The sequence below is a fragment of the Ammodytes marinus genome (genome assembly GCF_949987685.1).
Source record: "Ammodytes marinus genome assembly, chromosome: 19".
Lineage (NCBI taxonomy): Eukaryota > Metazoa > Chordata > Actinopteri > Uranoscopiformes > Ammodytidae > Ammodytes > Ammodytes marinus.
The window spans coordinates 3,328,527-3,348,608 of record NC_137223.1 but is presented as its reverse complement, the minus strand read 5'-3'; the positions used below and the strand labels follow the sequence as shown (position 1 = coordinate 3,348,608).

The 20,082-nt window shown below is 40.6% G+C and overlaps 1 protein-coding gene across 1 annotated transcript in view; it reads right to left on the bottom strand.

The window, feature by feature from the left end:
* Positions 1 to 20,082, bottom strand: part of cdk19 (cyclin dependent kinase 19) — a 71,117-nt gene that overhangs the window by 20,653 nt on the left and 30,382 nt on the right. Inside the window, exons 3-5 of the mRNA XM_080047687.1 lie at positions 17,829 to 17,939; positions 17,049 to 17,189; positions 1,969 to 2,026 (exon numbers count right to left, since the gene is read on the bottom strand). Coding sequence (XP_079903813.1) covers positions 1,969 to 2,026; positions 17,049 to 17,189; positions 17,829 to 17,939 — 310 coding nt within the window. The remainder of the gene's footprint in view (positions 1 to 1,968; positions 2,027 to 17,048; positions 17,190 to 17,828; positions 17,940 to 20,082) is intronic.

Here is a 20,082-nt window from a genome sequence, read left to right as displayed (position 1 = left end):
TCAATTTTTTTTTATGAATTTATAACTGTCCCCAGACAAATGTGCAACATCAAAACTCTATTCCTGAGAACCTCTGAGATTGTTTCCCCTTTGAGCATGTCTGACCTGTATGGGTTCACTTTGGTGAGCCTAAACTGACCTGGTTTTATCTCTGTTTTATCTAGTGCCACCCAATTTCTTTCCTAAAGATCTCTCATTACATTGGTCTATTTCATCAACCAATTTGGCCCACCTGATTGTGTCAACCTGCTCGATTTAAGCAATGCAGCTCAGGGTTCACAAACTTTTGCACATACAACATTCGTCAAATAATTTGTTTTATCTGTTTTAACAATTGATTTCTGGAAAAGAAAAATGTTGAATTGATAAACAAACATCTGTTATTTCATATAAAAAATACTGGTATTGATAAAAATGAATTAATAATGGTTAAAATAAATAAAATTCCAAAAGGCTCAAGGGGTTCACAAACTTTCGCACTTGACTGTACATTCACACAATTCAAGGGCTTTTGTAAGTAATGAGAAAGTTAAAATAGTGAAATTGCAAACTTTTAACTTAAATGTCAATTCTGTTTGTTGCATACAGGTCTAACGCGCCCCACACACATCCTGCGTCTACCTCTGGAGCGCGTCGCCTTACCTTACTGCTGCCTCTCTCGGACTTTTCTCGGACACACATGCAACGTCTCAGCAGCTGCTGCTGCTTGTTGGAAGTTTTATTTTGAAGGGGACACACCAGGAAATGGTGAAACTACAGCGAAAGCTGCCAGTATGAAGTCAATATGACTCTCAGCAGAGTATTTCAAAAATCACTTTACTGATTTATACGGGAGAGAGAGAGGGGGGTGTGGTCGGGGAAGAAGAAGGCCGTAGACACAGATAGAGCAACGGAAAACTGTTGCGCTCATCATGATCTTTTTTATTTCTTCACTATATTGGATCTCTATATGTGTCATTTATCCAAAAATGAAATGCCAGAACTAATTGAAAATTAGGTTTTGAATCCCTCGGATTTTGATTGCACAATTACATCGTGAAATAAAGGGATTATTTGCGTATACGACTGAGGGATGTTTTATTTTGAAATAAACACACCGGGTAAACGTGTAACTAGAGTGAATGCTGCTGGTATGACTGTCAGCAGAGTATTTCTCTATCAGTTAAAGCACAGAGACGCGAGAGAGACGCGCTGCTCTCAGAAAAAAATAGGCGAGCCTCCTGAGGTGAAGGGGAGCGGCGCTGCAGACGTGCCTCCGACGCGCCTCAGCAGTGCGTCTGAGGTTGGATGTGTGCTCGCTCTACGTTGATTTCACAGTCTGTGACCAAAAGTCAGACGCAGACGCGAGGTAGACGCGCAGTAGAGGTAGGATGTGTGTGGGGCGCGTAATGTTCTAGGAATGTGCACTTCTCTTTTCAGGAAAGTATCAGCTCCCAACTAAAGCACAGAGCCTGAAAAAGAACTCATCTCATCAGAGTTCAAAAGTGAGTCATCACAGAAAGCTAAACCTTTTGCTTTGTTAAGATACAGTGAAGTCCCAACAATCAAAGAATCTAAAGAGTTATTTTTTATGGAGGGCAGTTCAGTGAGTGAAATATGTGTGTTGAAGTGGAAGCTTGGAGGAGGAGTGTTCACTGTGGGCCAGTGCAGGCACATTTACTCACCAGCACAGCAGATCTGGTCGCACTGAAACAATAACTAGGTTTCTATTACTGTCTGTGTGCACAGGGTTTAAAAATAGACATTGCAGCAGTATACCCTTCAGCAATGCCCCGGCCAGCTGGCTTACGTAACAGCAGTGAGCCCTGCTGTCTGTCAAGCTCCCGCAGATAGAAGGTTAAAACACAGCACAGCTCCTGGACACTCACACCAGGCCTCCATAATCCACTATCATTATGTTCATAATTCATGTCACCCATTTACTAATCTGAATCAGCCAAGACATATACTCTATGAATCCACCCTTACCGATTTTGACTCTCCCTCGCTCGGGACCTTCCCCCATCACCAGGATGTTAGCTGGTTTCTGTAGGAGATAGAGAAACAAGAGTGTAAGTACAGAACAATAAAATCATTGATTGGCTCATTTTTTTTTAAATGTACCCAACAGCCCCGTGGGTACATTATTTTAGTATTGAAAATGATTTTTCCAAAATAACAAAGAAATGTTTAGCATGTTCAGTGGCTAGCGCTGGCCGGCTATTGAACCATGCTGGTGGGACCACGTGAGCCTGTCACTCCTCCATTTTGTGAGAGTGCACTTCAAACCTTAATGGAAAGCTTCCCTGCTGACACAGGAATGCGGACAATAACACACACACACACACACACACGGCTGAACATGTCCTACTGCTTACAAAGCAACAGCTGAGTTAGCCTACTAACATTTCTAAACAGATAATACATTTCTTGCTGTCTAGTAAAAACCTAAATGGAAGGCTGAAACAGTCTTCTGTTAAGGGAGTTTATCTCAAAGTTTCGAACTGCATTCATTATTGTTTGACACGTCACTGACACATCATCTTCACCTTATGAAGTTGTGGTAGTAAAGAACTGCTTATTAAGATGCAGACACAGAACCACAATTGGCATTTCATTCATACATATGATTATGGGTTGTATAGGTAAAGTGTTGCTATTCACTGAAGTACCCATGAGTATATACAAGGCCCATGTTTAATTACAATAGTTGACAGTTGCCTTCTCATGCAGAAGGATTCAGTGTCTGCTTGTCAACAAAGAGTCTGTCCATTCTCCCAGTGTGTGTGTGTGTGTGTGTGTGTGCGCGTGTGTGTGCGTGTGTGTGCGCGTATGAGCAAATGTGAACCATCTGGCTCGATCGTCTCAGATCTGCCTGTGAAAAAAAAAAACGTTCCGTTGCTATAGAAACAGTGCTAATAAGGAGGTCCATTCCTCACGCCTACAACAACAACAAGACACACCAGCGTCGGCCAACACAAAGATATAACAACTCTTAAGAGGCCCGACTGGATTAATACACACCTCAACCCTGAGAACGTATTCAAGAACTGAATGAGTGTCAGTGCCTCTTTAAAAAGCAAAGTGAACATGCGACATAACAGCTGGAGCAAATAGGTTCATGTGTCTAATGGAAAACAAGAGCGAAACATAGGTGACACTGGAAAAGTGAAAGGCAGGGAGGGGAGGGGAGGACAGTGACATTAAACATGTCATTCTGAAATATACAAATTCACACCCCAAAATTAAAACTTCCATTTGGAACTCATCCAGTGAAATCAATAGTAACCTGGGCTGAATACCGTTAAAAAATAAGATATATTATTAGCTCTACTGACGTCGATGAGATTAAATCCTAAAGGGATTGAAATTTGGCATTGAACGCCAAGACATTTTTACTTACTCGATGGTATGGAGGCATTTCTGTCGGTGCCAAAAAAAGTATCAAGCTTCCACACCCAGACATATCGGTAGTATCAGTTCTTAAAGCTGAGGGGTAAATATACCATCCCCTGTGGACCCATACACCTGTACATCTTTGTCTCAAAATCTAGGCTAGCTCAGAAGCTAGGGCACATTTCTACAACAGAATGGCTAGCATGATCAACGGGCTATGCTGAAACCAAAAGGTCAAAGCCAACAGGGACATTAACAACCATGGGTTTGGTTCCATTGTTCTATGAAGCCCTTACCTGCATAAAAACAGCCTTGTGTGAAGCTCTGAGGGTTTCTCCTTTCCTGTGTGTGACCTCTTTGAACCTAGCCTGAATGCTAACGTTGACAAAGCATCAGAGGGGTGGACGACCAAGCCAGATGAACAGGTTAGCGGGGTATGTTGAGTTTTTCAGTGTTGACAACTCTCTTTTAACATTTTAACTAGGGCTGGGTATCGTCAAGGACTTCGCGATACGATACGTATCACGATACACTGGTCACGATACGATATATCACGATATATTGCGTATCTTGATACATCAAGATATATTGCGATATTCCATAAACAAGTTGCCTTGTCAAACATAACAGCACAATATATTGATAATTGCACAGAAAAAATGAAGTCAAAACTATTTCATTCACAACTTCCTTTACTATTTTTCTTCCTTTTTTTGGTTTTGGCAAATGATCAAACACTGCTGCAGCTGCCATAACATCAAAATAACAAATCCAATTCACTGTTGTACTAACTGTACAGGACACAATGAAAATTAAAACACATCAGTGTGCTTTTGTGACACAGTGAATCTGAAGTGTTCTTATAAACAAAACTGATCTAACTTCAATAGTCAGTATCCTAGAGGCTCAGGCCTGACAGCAGACATGGGTTTGAATCTGACCCGTGATTGTTCTCTGCATTTCATTCCCTCTCTGCCCCATTTCATATCTGTATCTCTGCACTGTCAATAAAGCCTTGAAAAAAAAATCATAAAAAATTAATACAAAAAAAAAATCGATTTTAGTTATAAAAATCGATACTGATATCGCGAAACTAAGTATCGCGATATATCGATATATCGATTTTTTGACACAGCCCTAATTTTAACATCTATTTTATGAGTCTACTACTTTGGAAATCTGGTAGATCTGAGAGATATAGGACTTGATTCTCACTGTGTGAACTCGTTTTATCTGTGAACTTATTTTTCCGTACGTTATTGAACCCAACGAAAGCTTTGAACAGAGTGAACTGTAACATTGCGCTGCAGCTTTTTATCACATGCATTCAGTTATTGATGTGAAAATATTTAATACTGTCCGCAAAGTTCTTGCTGTTAAAACAATGGTGATTGAGCATATGACCCACTGATAAAAGCGCTTGTATTTGCTGCTTTGAATGATCAGCTATACTATCAGAGGGGCTACGCTGTATTAACCACGCTTTCATTGCTTTTCCAAACAATGATTTTATCATTGGAGAAAAAAGTTTGTTAAGAACTGACGCATCATCAGACAGCCATGCATATACTGTATGAATGTTAATATGAGACATTGTTTTTTAGAGCACTCCTACATTTTGAGATCTTTTACCATTCTTTCATACTAGTATAAATAAAAGGTCCAAAATGTACGTATAGGTGTTCATTTGACTGTTTGCATCTTAATATTTCTCTGATACAACCGCCTAAACATTCCAAAGTTTTATAATGATATGTATAACTTAAAGATTTTTCCCAAATCACCTGCAGTGGCTCGCCTTAAAGGCTAACACCAGTAAACACTAAGTGTATGTACAAAGTATGTGAGTCTGGTGTTGTTGCATTCTGAATGCAGGACACCCAGATACAGCGTAGTACATATAATATGGGTTAGTCTGGATTTACTGCAACAAAGCCATCACCTTCAGCAATGTCCCCCCCTGGCAGACATGCTTGGTAGCGTCCACTGGGAGGCCTTTTGCTCAGTCAGCATCTTGACTCAGGATGGTTGGGCCTCCAGCACTGGGTTTAGGCTGTTACGTAACTACTGCGGGGGCGTAGGGCTGCTGCTGGTGGGGGAGTGGAGGAATGGCAGTGAGGGGGATGGGCTCCATATGCAGTGGTGCAATGCAAAGCACATGCCTGATATAGCTATGGTGCAGAGCATGCTACTCACACCAGAACAAACACAGCAGTTACGTAAGAGCAGAAGTGCTGATAGGAGCTATACCCTTCCCACAGATATACACACACCACAAGCACATTACATCTGATCCCCATCGCACACGCCAACACACCATAACTCACTCACGGCAATGACTTTGGCCTTCATAAAAACCTTTGAAAGAAACCAGAGTCTTTCTAAGAACAGTGTTTTTGTTGTTAACAACGCAGAGCCAGGAACACCGGAGCACGGACCATAATCTCCCAAGAGACCACCACCGAGCCAAACAAGGCCCGGTGGTGGTGGTGGTGGGGAGAACTGTTTGGTCACAAAGAAAGGAAACCCTGGCAATGAGACAGCTACACAACGCCACTGACTGTAATATATCAGAGCCACAAAGAAGTCTGACAATGGAAAATTCTATCCATCTGCAGTGAGAAGAGTTACAAAGGGCCGGAGGTGTTGGTGCCCCGATAAGGTTGACGTGACCTTCGGAGAGCAAAACAAGCAGACAAGCTACTGTGGGAGAGTTCATGGAGTTGATAAAGGAGAAGGTGCATTCCCTGTGCAAGTACTGCTCCCTCACTAAAACATGAGCAACATTTTGAATCAGATTTACAAAAACATTACAGTGTTATACATTATGCCATGTAACCCCCTGTGAAATGTACATGATTTAATGCATTTAAGTTATTTCAAAGACCTTTTTGTATTTATTACAGATAAACCTTGATATGATTCAATATAGTTTTCATGGATGATGGAACAGCAGAACAAACAAAAGGGTCTTCAACTAGTCACTCTGATACTGTCACTTCTTCACCCTGGGTTTCAAACATTCAAATATGAATTAATGTGGCTGGATGGAAACATTTTAACAAAGAAGCCGAATACGTGAGAGAGACAAACCAATCTTTAGTCCCTCTTCCAGCTCTGAGGCTACATCAGATGGGTTCCAGCGTTGGGCTTTAAATCTTATTATTCAGTGGACAGAAAATGTAATTTAGTTTAATACTTTGATAGTCATGTAGCTGATTGATTAGGTCTTTAGGGGCCAAAAATGTGTGTTGTAAACACAATATAGATTTACCTGGCAGGTGACGTCAACTAAGGCTCCAAGGTCTCTAATTAGCAACCTACCTATGCTGGGTCAGGTGTTTCCACATGGAAGATAGAAGTTTTTTTATACCGCTTTCGTTGTGGTAGTGGGCAGCTTGAAGTGGCTACAATACGTTCTGTTTGGTTTGATTGATAAGGAGTTAAAAATATAATTTTTGTTTAATTGTTTTGAAACATGGGAAATAAATGGACAGAGTGTTTAAACTGGAGTCTAAGGCTGTATGGACAACATCTTTACGTACCACCAGCACATCATAATAGTTCATCTGTTTTTTGCTTTTTTTTCAACCGTCCTAAAAGTGAATTAGTTTAGGCTTTTGGTTGGAAAAAAACAAACTAAATTTGGAATCTGGAAAATTGTGCAAGGCATTTTCCATCATCCACCAGGGGCCTGTTTCAAGAAGCAGGGTTAACGCTGAGATCAACCCTCCACTCTGAGTTGACCAACTCTGAGATGAGCAACTCAGCGGATCAGTGTTGGGTCAGTCAGGCTCAAGAATAGGCGACAGAAACCATTCCTGTAACTGCATGCATCTTTGATATACAGTGGAGGAAATAAGTATTTGATCCCTCACCCATTTTGTAAGTTTGCCCACTTACAAAGAAATGAGCGGTCTATAATTTTAAAGCTAGGTTTATTTTAACAGTGATAGACAGAATATCAAAAAGAAAATCCAGAAAATCACATAAAAAAAGATATAAATAATTTTGCATTTCATTGAGTGAAATAAGTATTTGATCCCCTACCAACCATAAAGAATTCTGTCTCCCACAGATTAGTCCTCGTGCTTTAAAAAAGTATTCCTAATCTCAACTAGTTTCCTGTATAAAACACACCTGTCTCAACTTGTTACCTGTATAAAAGACACCTGTCCACAGAGTCAATCAATCAAACTCCAACATCTCCATCATGGGCAAGACCAAAGAGCTGTTTAAGCACATCAGTGACAAGATTGTAGATCTGCACAAGGCCGGAATAGACTACAAGACCATTGGCGAGAAGCTGGGTGAGAAGGAGACAACTGTTGGTGCGATTATTTGAAAATGTATGAAACACAAAATGACCATCAATCTCCCTCGGTCTGGGGCTCCATGTAAGATCTCACCTTGTGGGGTATCAATGATCATGAGAAAGGTGAAGGATCAGCCCAGATCTACACAAGAGGAGCCTGTTTATGATCCCAAAGCAGCTGGGACCACAGTCACCAAGAAAACCATTAGTAACACACTATGCCGTAATGGATTGAAATCCTGTAGTGCCCGTAAGGTCCCCGTGCTCAAGAAGGGACATGTACAGAACTGTCTGAAGTTTGCCAATGAACACCTGAACGACTCAGAGAATGCTTGGGAGAAGGTGATGTGGTCAAATTAGAACAAAATCAAGTTATTTGGTATCAGTCACTCGCCATTCTTGGAGGAAGAGGAATTCTGACTATGACCCCAAGAACACCATCCCCACAGTCAATCATGGAGGTTGAAGGCAAGGCAAGGCAAGGCAATTTTATTTATAGAGCACATTTCAGGCACAGGGCCACTCAAGGTGCTTCACAGGGTTAAAATCAAATAAAGAATACAAATACAAAAAAAAAAGAAGAAGCATTATGCTTTGGGGGTGTTTCTCTTCTAAGGGGACAGGTGGACTTCACTGCATCGAGGGAACTATGGATGGGGCCATGCACCATGAAATACTGGGTGACAACCTCTTTCTCTCAGCCAGGTCCGTAAAAATGGGTCATGGATGGGTCTTCCCGCACGCCAATGACCCTAAAAATACACCAAATGCAACAAAGGAGTGGCTCAAGAAGAAGCACATTAAGGTCATGGAGTGGCCTAGCCAGTCTCCGGAGTCCGGACCTTAATCCAATAGATCTGTGGAGGGAACTGAAGCTCAAGCGATAGCCTCGAAGCCTTAAAGATTAGGAGAGGATCTGAAAAGAGGAGTGGTCCAAATGTCCTCCTGAGATGTGTGCAAACCTGGTCATCAACTACAAGACACGTCTGACCTCTGTACTTGCCAACAAGGGTTTCTCCACCAAGTACTAAGCAATGTTTTGATAGGGGATCAAATACTTATTTCACTCAATGAAATGCAAAATAATTTCTATCTTTTTTTTATGTGATTTTCTGGGTTTTCCTTTTGATATTCTGTCTATCACTGTTAAAATAAACCTAGCATTACAATTATAGACCGTTCATTTAATTGTAAGTGGGCAAACTTACAAAATCAGTGAGGGATCAAATACTTATTTCCTCCACTGTAGAGATGGGAAAATGTTGCTCATCCAGGTTAGTTTAGCTCAAACACTGGTAGTCGAAAGGGAGCAGGTTGAAAGATAAACTTTCCAACATCCTGTTTGCTTGTCGGGACCCTAAGCTAAGCTAACCTGGAAATGCAACCAGGTTGTACCGGTATTAGACGAATGACGCTGGTTCAGCCTGAAGGTCAACACTTTCTAACAACGTCTGTGCGTTAAAAAGGGCCTTTGAAGGGTTGGCATTGGCCTGTTGCAGAGGTGGAAGGTTTGCTGCAAATTTCTCAGGATATCAATTTTAAAAAACAATTGGATACCGAACGCAAAATCATGCGTTTACAAAAACAAAAAGACGCATTGTGATCCCTTCAATCAATGTGTGTGTCGTATTGCGACCTGATGACTTACAATCCTGTCAGGCACTATGAATGCAGGCCAGGCCTGGCAAGCAGGGGGCGAATCTCGCTAATGTAAGGCACGGATCAATTGAACCAAGTGTGAGTGCGCCCTTAGATCAACTTGTGCAACGGGCATTTACTGGACTTCATTTCTGACGTCAGATTCTGGGAATAATTTTTCTTAACTCACCATCTGAAATTGACCTAATACCCATGAGGGAGAGAGTCAGCACCTTGGCCGATTGTGACAAATAGGCAGACCACTGAACACCTGCAGATAGGCCCCGTGGAATATTCCAAATCAGCACAGAGTGCCGGGGTGTGTAAGTCTGAGCAAACTCCCTGATCCCTGCATGTTTACATAATGTAATGTCCAGCCACCACATGACCATCCAGGATTGTCAGGGATTACATAACAGTGGACTACTCAGCAAAACTCAAGTTATTTTTTTTTGGGGGGGGGGGGGATTTGAAGAGTGCACCCTTCCGAGCGAGCAAGTCATTCCTGCTTATTCATGTGACCAAACCTTGGGCAGTGCACCCTGTTCTAGCTGCCTGGACTCTGCTTTTCCTTTTGTTTCAGTCGTACAAGTGATTCCACACAATGTTCCATGGTTTCAGCAAACGTAGGCAAGAGTATTGAATTCAAGTTCATACATTATTTTATTTTTATCTTTTTTCCTTCACATCATCATAGGTTCTTTTAGCCATCCAAAGCATAAATACCTGTTCATCTGTATTAGTCCAGGTCTTTGAGCTCCTATACCATGATGACTTTAGCTTCTTCGGGAGAACCGTTCATCTTTATCCATACTTTACAGTTCCTTATCCACGTAGCTTGTATCTTATTTTGATATTTTAGGATACGTGCCTGCCTTGCAGTATCCGCATTTTTCTTTGTTAGGTGGTCATTTAGAAACACATTTGACCCCCGCAGCTTCCTGGCCTGGCTCAGAAGTTCAGCTTTGGCTTTTCTATTAACAAAGTGTATTATGAATCATGATGATCGGTTTGGTGTTGTTGTCTTTCCAAGGAAGTGTGTGACATGCATGAGATTGATGCTTTGTGACTTTTTAATTTATTATTATGTTTTGTGTCTTGAGTGTGAAATAATGTTTTTTAAACTTGTATGTTTTTATGCTGCCTTCTTGGCCAGGAATCTCTTGAAAAAGTGATTTTGAATCTCACTGAGAATATTCCTGGAAAAATAAAGCTTAAAAAAATAATTTGCTTGTATGTTCATACTATGGCTTTCAAAGAATTGAAGGACGTGTTGTTCTAATGACTCTAGCTCCCTCGGTTGAGCTTCTTCACCTCTTCCCCCACCTGTCACTCGGGCATAGGTTTGATGTTTTGTCACAAGTCCACTTATTATCAAATCATCCATTCTTGAATATTGCTCCAAGTCATCGACTCGTCGCTCCAGGTCAGTCATTTTCATATCCTGCTCCTTTATTATAACCTTCAGCTGCCCCACTTCCTCCATTAGTCCAAGTAGTTGTGTTCGTCGTTTTGACACTTTGCTTATTTCCTCCGACATATAGCTAAGAGATTTCCTTATCTCCTCCATCTCGTCCTCGTTCTGCTGGTTTTTCTTTGGTGGCATGAAATCTCAGCGACGGAGACTACTAGAGCTTGGGCCTGGTGGTTGCTAGAGCCTGGAGATGTGAGCAGGACTGTTAGCTCAAGCCTGGGGATGTTAGCAGGACTGTTAGCTGGAGCCTGGAGATATTAGTCAAAGTAGTCCACATTCACTTCCAAATGATTTCCTTCAATCCAGTGTACTCAGTAGTACTTGATGCAAAACAAAATGAGTAGTAGAAGTTGATGCCAACAAAACAATAGTGCAGAAAATGGACACAGACAGAGGGACAAACTCACAAGCAACCTAACGTTCGGCCATCTTGAAAAGGGTGTTTTAAGTTACAGTCCCTACTCCTAGACATAGACAGGGATGTGAAACTAACTCAAGTAATTTTTCTAAGAATCTGTACTCTACTTGAATATATTTTTTTTGAAACTTGTGACTTTCAATAAATACATTCAGAAGATACAAATTATACTTTTGACTACATTTCTATGAAGCTTGTTGTTCCTTGTTACTTTCAGGCTGAGCAAAGCTTTGAAGTCAGCTGTTGTAAAGTGCAATTGGCCACACGCTCTGTTCCACACATAAGTAAACCAATCACAGTACTAAGCTCTCAGCTGGTTTTCAAGTAAATACCGAACTTATACCTAAATATAACATGGGCCACTAGCTCTTCTAGTTTCTCCTCACAAGTACTAGCGTTATAGCTATTTAGGTGGCAAAGTCCCTCAGAATAGAGGGGGATGAGACCAGCGACCACCCCCTGACGGGCTGTGTCGACTGACTCATGGGAGCTTCCACTCCAAGCTCACATAGGTTCTGGCTACTTATTTTGCTGGACTAGCAGGGCAGCCCCTAGTGACTTATCACTTACTGTGATGCATTCTATCGAAAATGACAGAAAGAGCAGGTGAGAATTCAACCTGTAATGTGACCGTGGTCCTTATCACCGTGGTGATGCAGCAGTTCAATAAACAAACCGGATTCACAGGTGTCCGGTTCACCATGTGATATAACACTTAGCTCTTGCTACTTGATAAGTGGCGAATCTGTTAAAACACTGACTATATAGCGCAGGCTTCCCCATGCGGCTTACAAGCTCAGATGTACACAACAGGCATTCGACAGGTGACTAGCTTCACCTTTAGGCCTTTCACACCGCCGCAAAATCGGCGCTAGTTCTGGGCTAGTTCGGAGTTAGAGCCAGTGTTTTGGTTTCACACCGCCAGAAAGCCTGCTCCGGGCCGTAAAAACCGGTTCAACTCATACCCCAGGATTGAGCAGGGTTTGAAGTGAACTGCTTGCGCCAGCGGCCGGGGGAGGGATTATCCTGACCAACCAGACCAACTCAAACCTCATGCCCGCCATGTTTAAAAACACCGCTACTACGAGACGTAAACATAACATAATTACCGAACGTAGCGATCAAATTGACCGGCGAGAATACGCTGTATGGGTCCTGTTTGGTTAAGAAAGCAAAGCGAGAGCTAACACGTGTAAAAATAAGACGTATTCGCCGCTGTTGTTGTGCTTAAAGCTAGCGGTAGCTTTAGCGTTAGCCACAAGAGCAGCGGCGTCGGGCGACGTACACACACGTTTACAGTGACGTCATGACGTTGCTCTCTTGCCGGCTCCATGGCTGTCTCCGGTCGATGTGAAACCAACCGGTTCATAACTGGGATAAGGCTGTAACCAGTTTTGAACGGACCCCAACACCAGCCTGGAACTGACTCTTGGTTCATTTTGGTGTGAAAGGCCTACTTGTGAGTATAGCGTTTAGCTCTTACTACTGAAAGTGGTGCATCTGTTTAAACACTGACAAAAATTGCACAGGACTTCACCCTGTGGCTTACAAGCTCAAATATCAAACTACTCCCTTATATGTACAGCTAATCCTTGTCAGGGTGGATAGCGAAGTGTACTGGATTAGTAGTTTTGTGTTTTGAAAGCAGTCTCAGTTCAATCAATCTCAAATAATCCCTGCTAACTACTAGCATCGACTGAGGCAATTCTCAAACTACAACTGTATAAATGCTTGGCAGAAAAAAATAAATTTGGAAAAACATTTAAACAATTATTTTCCCCAATTAATTAAATGTTATCTATTGGAGAACAAAAATTAAAGTTGGATAAAAATAAAGATACTCCTTTTCAAATCAATTTACCTTAATAGATCTGGAAATTTAAAAAAAATTTACTTTGAAAAAAAACATTAAAATATTTTTTTTTTTTTCAAATTAATTGAATTCAATGAATCTAGAAAAGTTGAAAAACTGAATTTGGAATGAATACAATTATTCTATTTCAAATCAACTCTATTGCATAACTCCAAACCTAAAAACAAATGTAACTTGGAAAAAATAAAATCAATACATTTCTCAAAGTAATTAAACATTTTTTGATCAGGATTATTGTGTATTAATATCACACTAATGCTGGTATCTGAAGGCCTTCACACAGGGGCAACAAATGCTGGGAATTCATAAGGGGTAGATTTGGTCAAAGTCAAGAATATCATTAATTTCAAGGAAATTATAATATTAAGAAAAATTGTTAATTAATGATCAATTTAATTAGTCCAGCTAATCAAATTACTTATTAATACCTACGGAGCACCACCCTTTGAAAAAGGGGACTTTCAATCAAATCAGAAAAACAGTCTCATAATGTTAAAGGGATTTATCTTGAGAATGTCAAAGTTGGTTACAATGTACATTTAAGATAATGAAGGAGTGAATATTCGAGCATAGACCTTATTTACCAGCAATTAGTGAAATACAAGACACAAATATCACAGACACTGCTTCTTAAAATCCAAATGTAAGTGTTTATTTACTTAGGCAAGTTGATTAAAACGATACACATAAGTCAATAACCATTAACTAATCTAATTTAAGAAAGCAGACATAGCACAAGCAATAATAAGAACAGTTTAGAATCAAACCCACAGGCTATTGTACATGTGTATGTACCACTGTGTGTGTGTGTGTGTGTGTGTGTGTGTGTGTGTGTGTGTGTGTGTGTGTGTGTGTGTGTGTGTGTGTGTGTGTGGGTGTCAAAAAGAAAGGGGGGGGGTGGACACCGCCCAAAGCCAAAAATGGCGGACAGCTTGTGACGTTTTCGTCACGTGAAGGGGGTCACCGATAGCGACGCAATCACGTGGAAGAGACATCCTAACTGTGACGTGTGACGTTAAAGTCACGTAAAGGGGGTCAGCGCTCGCGACCCACGCAATTTAACTTTGGAAACCACAGAAGTCAACGCTCATATGCTTAACAATCGCGATGCAAATGTAACAATCACAACAATCAAACATCTCCCGGAAAGCGGGAGGAAAAACACAGTGAGCAGTTAGGCAATTATTAAAAACAGGGAAAAACGACTCGTCAGTCGGTACCTTAACCTTAAGTTAATGTATACCTAAATAGATATCTATAGCCTACTTTATAGCCCAGACAAATGTGACCTACTGTGAATAGTCTCCGATGGTGATGAGAAGTGATAGGTAGGATAGGATCCTGTGGTCCACACGGCAGGTTAGAGGAGGGTCCTGCTTTTTATGCCGGGGAAAACGATCTTGCTTCTTGGGGAAAGACGGGGCCCGTCACGGTCAGCTGGCTTGCTCCGGTGGTGGCGTGCGTCTTTTGCGGAGGCGGTAAGGCAGTTTACTGTCTGTTGCGTTCAGGGACGCTCGGCTTGTTCTCCGTTGGTAGGGAGGGAGGCACGGCTGAGTTTCTGCAGCCGTGGTAGGATGAAGTTCCTTTGGTGAAACTTCCTTCAGATCCGGGAAGATAAAGACTGCAGGCCGGCAGTCTGTGAGCTCAGTTTAAAGTTTGCAAACAACCGCTTTGTGGATGGATCCACTGCGAAAGGCGGTGATTTTGGGGTGCTTGCTGGTTTTGTCATAGCATGGTCACATGGTTGACTGGAAGATCTCAGCCAATGGGGGTACCAAACCTTATCAGGAGTGATGAAACTAGGGCTGGGTTCCTTTGTTTTATGACCCCTTGTTCTGGGGGGTTTTGCCTCCAGAAAACTCTAATCCAGGCTATATTTTACCCATGTTGGCCCCAAGAGTTCCTTATCAGGCTTTGAAAAGGGGAAGTAGGCCTCACTTTTCCTCATAGGTTTCTATTGTACTTTTTAGCACTGCTGTAGGCACAACACTACTTGTCTTGTTGGAACTCCTACTTTAATCCTTTTTCTATATCAAGCAAAACTGTAAATGTTGTACTTTTCACCTGAGCTTACATCAACCAAATTCTTTCAAAATAAGAAGATGAAAATGTTATTGCCAACAGTGCCATTGTTTCCAACAAAGACACAACTGGACATTGGCAGGTCTGTCAGCCAACCAGGACTGTGGTGATCAAAGATAATGCAACCCTTCATGTGGAGTGTTAAACAGGGGCCATTTTCCCTGTGAATATGCCAAAGCATGGATGTCATTCCTGACATTCTGCCATCTTAACAGAGATTTAAAGACACACAATGAAGAGCGCTGTGTTCTGGCTCCAGACTGACTCCCACAAACAAATGTCCCTCTGACCCAAAGCACTGTGGGAAAACCGCTGTGCTGAGAATCTCACAGGAGCCAGCAGCAGCAGCATGTAGCAGCCAGGCTAAAGGCTGGACCAGAGACAAGGCAGCTCCTCCTCAGGCTTTACTACAGTATCTAACTCATTTAGAATAATACACCACACCAGACATAACAACACCTGTCCCCAAAATAACACAGCTCTGCTCATTGGACTGGCTCACAGTTCACATTCCACAACGTTCTGTCGCGTATCGCATGGATGTGTGATTTGAAAAACTACAAAACTGATAGGAGACAGGGGGGTCACGCGTTGCAAGATCTTTGACAAGGACGCATCTCCACACGCGACAGATGACATGGGCCAGACGGGAATCATATAGTTGTTTTCTTTTAACCATGGATGGCCACAAGAAACAAGTAGTTTGTGAGCTTATTTCCAGCCGGAAGAAAAAGGAGGAAAAAAAGGGCTTTTAGAAAAGAATGGATTGGGAGACGTAGGCAGGAAAGATTGTCCGTCCTATAGAGAGAAATGGAGGTGAATAAATAATGGAAACGTTTGTGCTTTGTTTTTTTTACAAATATTGAAAAGTTTGTGTGTGTGTATGTATTACTATAACAACTGTTGTAGTGTATTACTGCCCCCCCTCCCCCCCAGTGTCCTGCTCTCCCATTGGCTGCTCTCATTGCCAGTCACAACCCTTTTCACACTGCATGATTTGGACTCACAGACAGGTCCAAATTTTTAGCATTACAGATATCAAACCTCACAGGAACGTACGCTAATTTGCATATGATCTTCAGCTTTTGTCGGTGACGTCTAAAGACATGACGGAGAGTGAACAAATCTTACAGTGTGAACTAAGATGTACCTTAACAGCACAATATTTATTCTTCAACAGAATTCAACAAACACAATGACCTTCCATTTTTCGTTGGGAAAATATTTCACTGTGGATCAATAATAACAATAATTACAGAAGCAGTCATTGGCAATGTCATTCTTAAGTCCCAGGCTCCTCTCAACTAGGGCTGCAACTAACGATTATTTTGATAATCGATTAATCTTTAGATTATTTTCTCGATTAATCGATTATTAATCGATTAGTGGTTTGGCCCGTTAAATGTCATAAAATAGTGAAAAATGTTGATACATTTTTCCAAAGCCCATGTTGACGTTCTCAAATTTATTATTATGTCCAAAATACACAGATATTTCAGTTTACTGTCATAATAGGAGTAAAGAAACCAGAAAATATTCACATTTGAGAAGCTGAAATCAGAGAATTTGGAAAGGTTTTATTAAAAAATTACTCAAAACGATTAATCGAATATCAAAATAGTTGGTGATTATTTTAATAATCGATTAATAATCGATTCGTCGATTAATCGTTGCAGCTCTACTCTCAACAATAAAATAAAGAAGAAGATACTGTATAATAGAAAACACAAAAGTGAAGAGAGTAACACCTGAGACACAAATAACACAACAGTAGTGCAAAGACACTGATGTAACCAGGATCCATGTGCTCGGCGTGTATGCTGTGGGTTCTATAAAGGGAAAGTGGACCAGTGGAGCACATTTAGCTGCTTACCAGATCCCTGTGGAGAACCCAGTTGGCATGGAGGTAATGGATCCCATCCAGGATCTGATAGAGCAGAGACTTGACCATCCCTCGGGGCAGCTGCATGGGCTTCTTGTTGGCCTTGGAGGCGCGATGGAACTTGATGATGTGCTGCCAGACAGAGCAAAGCTTTCACCTCAGCTTAAGGAACGTATTTTAAGACTCTTTTTTTTTAAAGCCACTGAAATGAAAATTTGAGACAAAGTTTACAATAACCCAAACTAAAGACAAATGTATGTACTTCAAAATAAAAAAATTAAAAATGCCAGAAATAATTTAAAGGGAATCATAAATAGAGGATATAAACGTGAAAAATAACATATATAATAATATATATATATATTAATTTGAGAACACACGATTGTCATTGAAAAAAAAAAGGTTTCACGACCAGGTCATACACACACTTCATGACATACTGTATAATGAGAACGAATGGGCAGTAGGATCATTTCATGCACCATTTGCATTCTGAATGAAGGTGGTAAGATATTTGGGTAAGTGAGTTAATAGATGCTTCCATATATTAATAAAACTGCTCTTGTTTCCTTTTGTTTCAGCGCTGAGTTTCCATGGGAAATATTCTAAGGATTTCTCGACACCACTGTGTCACAGGTGGTGGTTTTTATTGAAACCAGTTTAGCAATATAAATGTTCTTGTCAAGAAGAGCAGTTTATCTAGCAATTTGGTTCATTTGCTTTCTAGAAATATATCGGGTGACACTGTTGGAACAGAGCAGGGAGACTCACCCACAGGTCATGTTCAGCGTAGTCGAAGAGAAGCCACACCTTTCTGTCACTGTGGGACAGGAAGACTTTCTGCAGGGCGATCACATTCGTGTGCTTAAGTTCTCGTAACAGCTGGAACACACAACGCAAAAGAGTCAATCATGTGGAATGGGCTCATTTGAAAACAACATAACATAATAAGAGCTCCGGAAAAAAATTAAGAGACCACTCCAAATGTTCAGTGTCTCTTGTTTTACTCTTTAGAGGCATAGGTTTGAGTAGAATGGACATTTTGTTTTTATAATATAAACTACTGAAAACATTTCTACCAAATTCACAATAAAAAAATATTGTCATTTAGAGCATTTTCAATAAGTAATATAGAGATAAAGATTTAAGAAAAATCCAGACCGGTCTCTTAATTTTTTCCGGGGCTGTATATATTTTTTTGTAACGTTAACTGTGTGTCAACACAACAGCATTTCTCTCTCTGCAATGTGTTTTCATGTGAAATGTCTGCAGTTATAACCCAGACTGGCAGGAGCACTAAACAGATTGGCTTTCTGATAAAAAATAAATAAAAAACTGTTGCATTATCTGGGGAAAAGTAATAAGGAAGAGAGAGTAAAGTATTGACCTTTAAAGTTAGAGTTAATATAATGTTGAATACCAGAGGACCAAAATCCCCTCTCGAGGCATTTCAATATATTTCAATATATAATAAATATTTCTTTACAAGATGTGCAAAAAGGCATATTCATCTAGTACACTCCCTGTGCTTTGCTGCAGCCAAACACTACACAGAACAATGAGATGGGGGATGAAATACACGCCATTTGGAGGCTCTTATGAGTATTGTGAATTCATTCATTTACAGCATTGATACACATTAGGAATAGAAGACAGGGAGGTATTCATATCTAAAATGAGACATCCAACAAGTGCTAAATGTCTCACTTAATATGCCAGGTCTGCTGGGGTTGAAAAAAACATGTCAATATACTTGCAGTGTTGGATATTGTATGCCATTCATTCCATATCACAGTAAGAAAAGTTTTCTTAATACAGTCTTAATGTATAAATGATGAAAACAACAAACGAGCATGGGGAATTACATGACAAAAGGAACATAAATCATGGTTTTGGTCATTGTGTCGGTCCAACACTTTGATCCAAAGAGAAATATAAATTTTTATTTTAAGATGCAGAATATTTCAATACAATCATTGCTCATAGAGGATGAACACTTAAACATTGGTGATCTCCTGATTTTTTATTCAGCCTAGTTTCGGTACTACTGCTCCCACGATGCTTTGGGGATGTATGCAGGGCCGCCAATAAGGGGTAGATAAGTGGGAAAGCTTTATAGGGCCCAGCCACTTGGGGGGCCCATGGTTTTCAGAGGCCAAGAACCTAACTATGCTTAAAGGAATACTTCACCCATACTTAACCGGCGTTCTATCATTATAAGATCGCTATTATAATATAATGAATGAGGTTTTTCTTCCTTCAATCTTTCCTCAGTCTTCCCTTGGCCCAGCTGTCCTGTTAATCCTAACCCTACATTTTCCCATGTGACTGTGTGATGTCACCCTAGTAAAATGTAGGGTTAGACAGTAAGACCATAAAACAGTCTTTCGGCCTTTTCTCAGGCTAGGATGAACCGATTTCTAAAATGTTTGCACATTTATACTACATATGATCTCAGAATTCAATACACCTTCATATTTCCACCGGTGAAGTAGGTCTTTAACTTTATTTTTAACGGAAATATTTACTTTAACCAATTAAAACTTGCACGACCATAAAAAACAAAACATTTTAAATATTGAAACTTTGGTAAAATGTCAATATCTTCTCCTCCGCTAGCTACCTAGTGAATACTCAAGAAAAAACAATGTTATTTTTTAGAAATCTGTTGAGTATTAAGCAATTGTGTGAGTGTTAGGGTTTTACAATAAATTGGTAAGTAAGTAAGAAATGTGTTTATATTTTTTTTAAATATATATGATAATCACAAAAGAGTCCGTTTTCTCACTTGAGCTCCGGCTCCCCAAACTCTCGCTGCACGTCCCTGGTTGATAAGATAGTTAGTCTATCTACAGAGTAAAGTAAAGTATGAGTAAGAGGGGGGAGGGGGGGGGCATTGACTGGAGGTTTTAAGAAACTTGCACTTTATCCATACACCTTACATTTCTATTCATAGACTATAAAGCACCATGTCGTTCATGTTCAAATGTTTGTTTGTTTTGTTCTGGGTTGTACTATCGGGGAA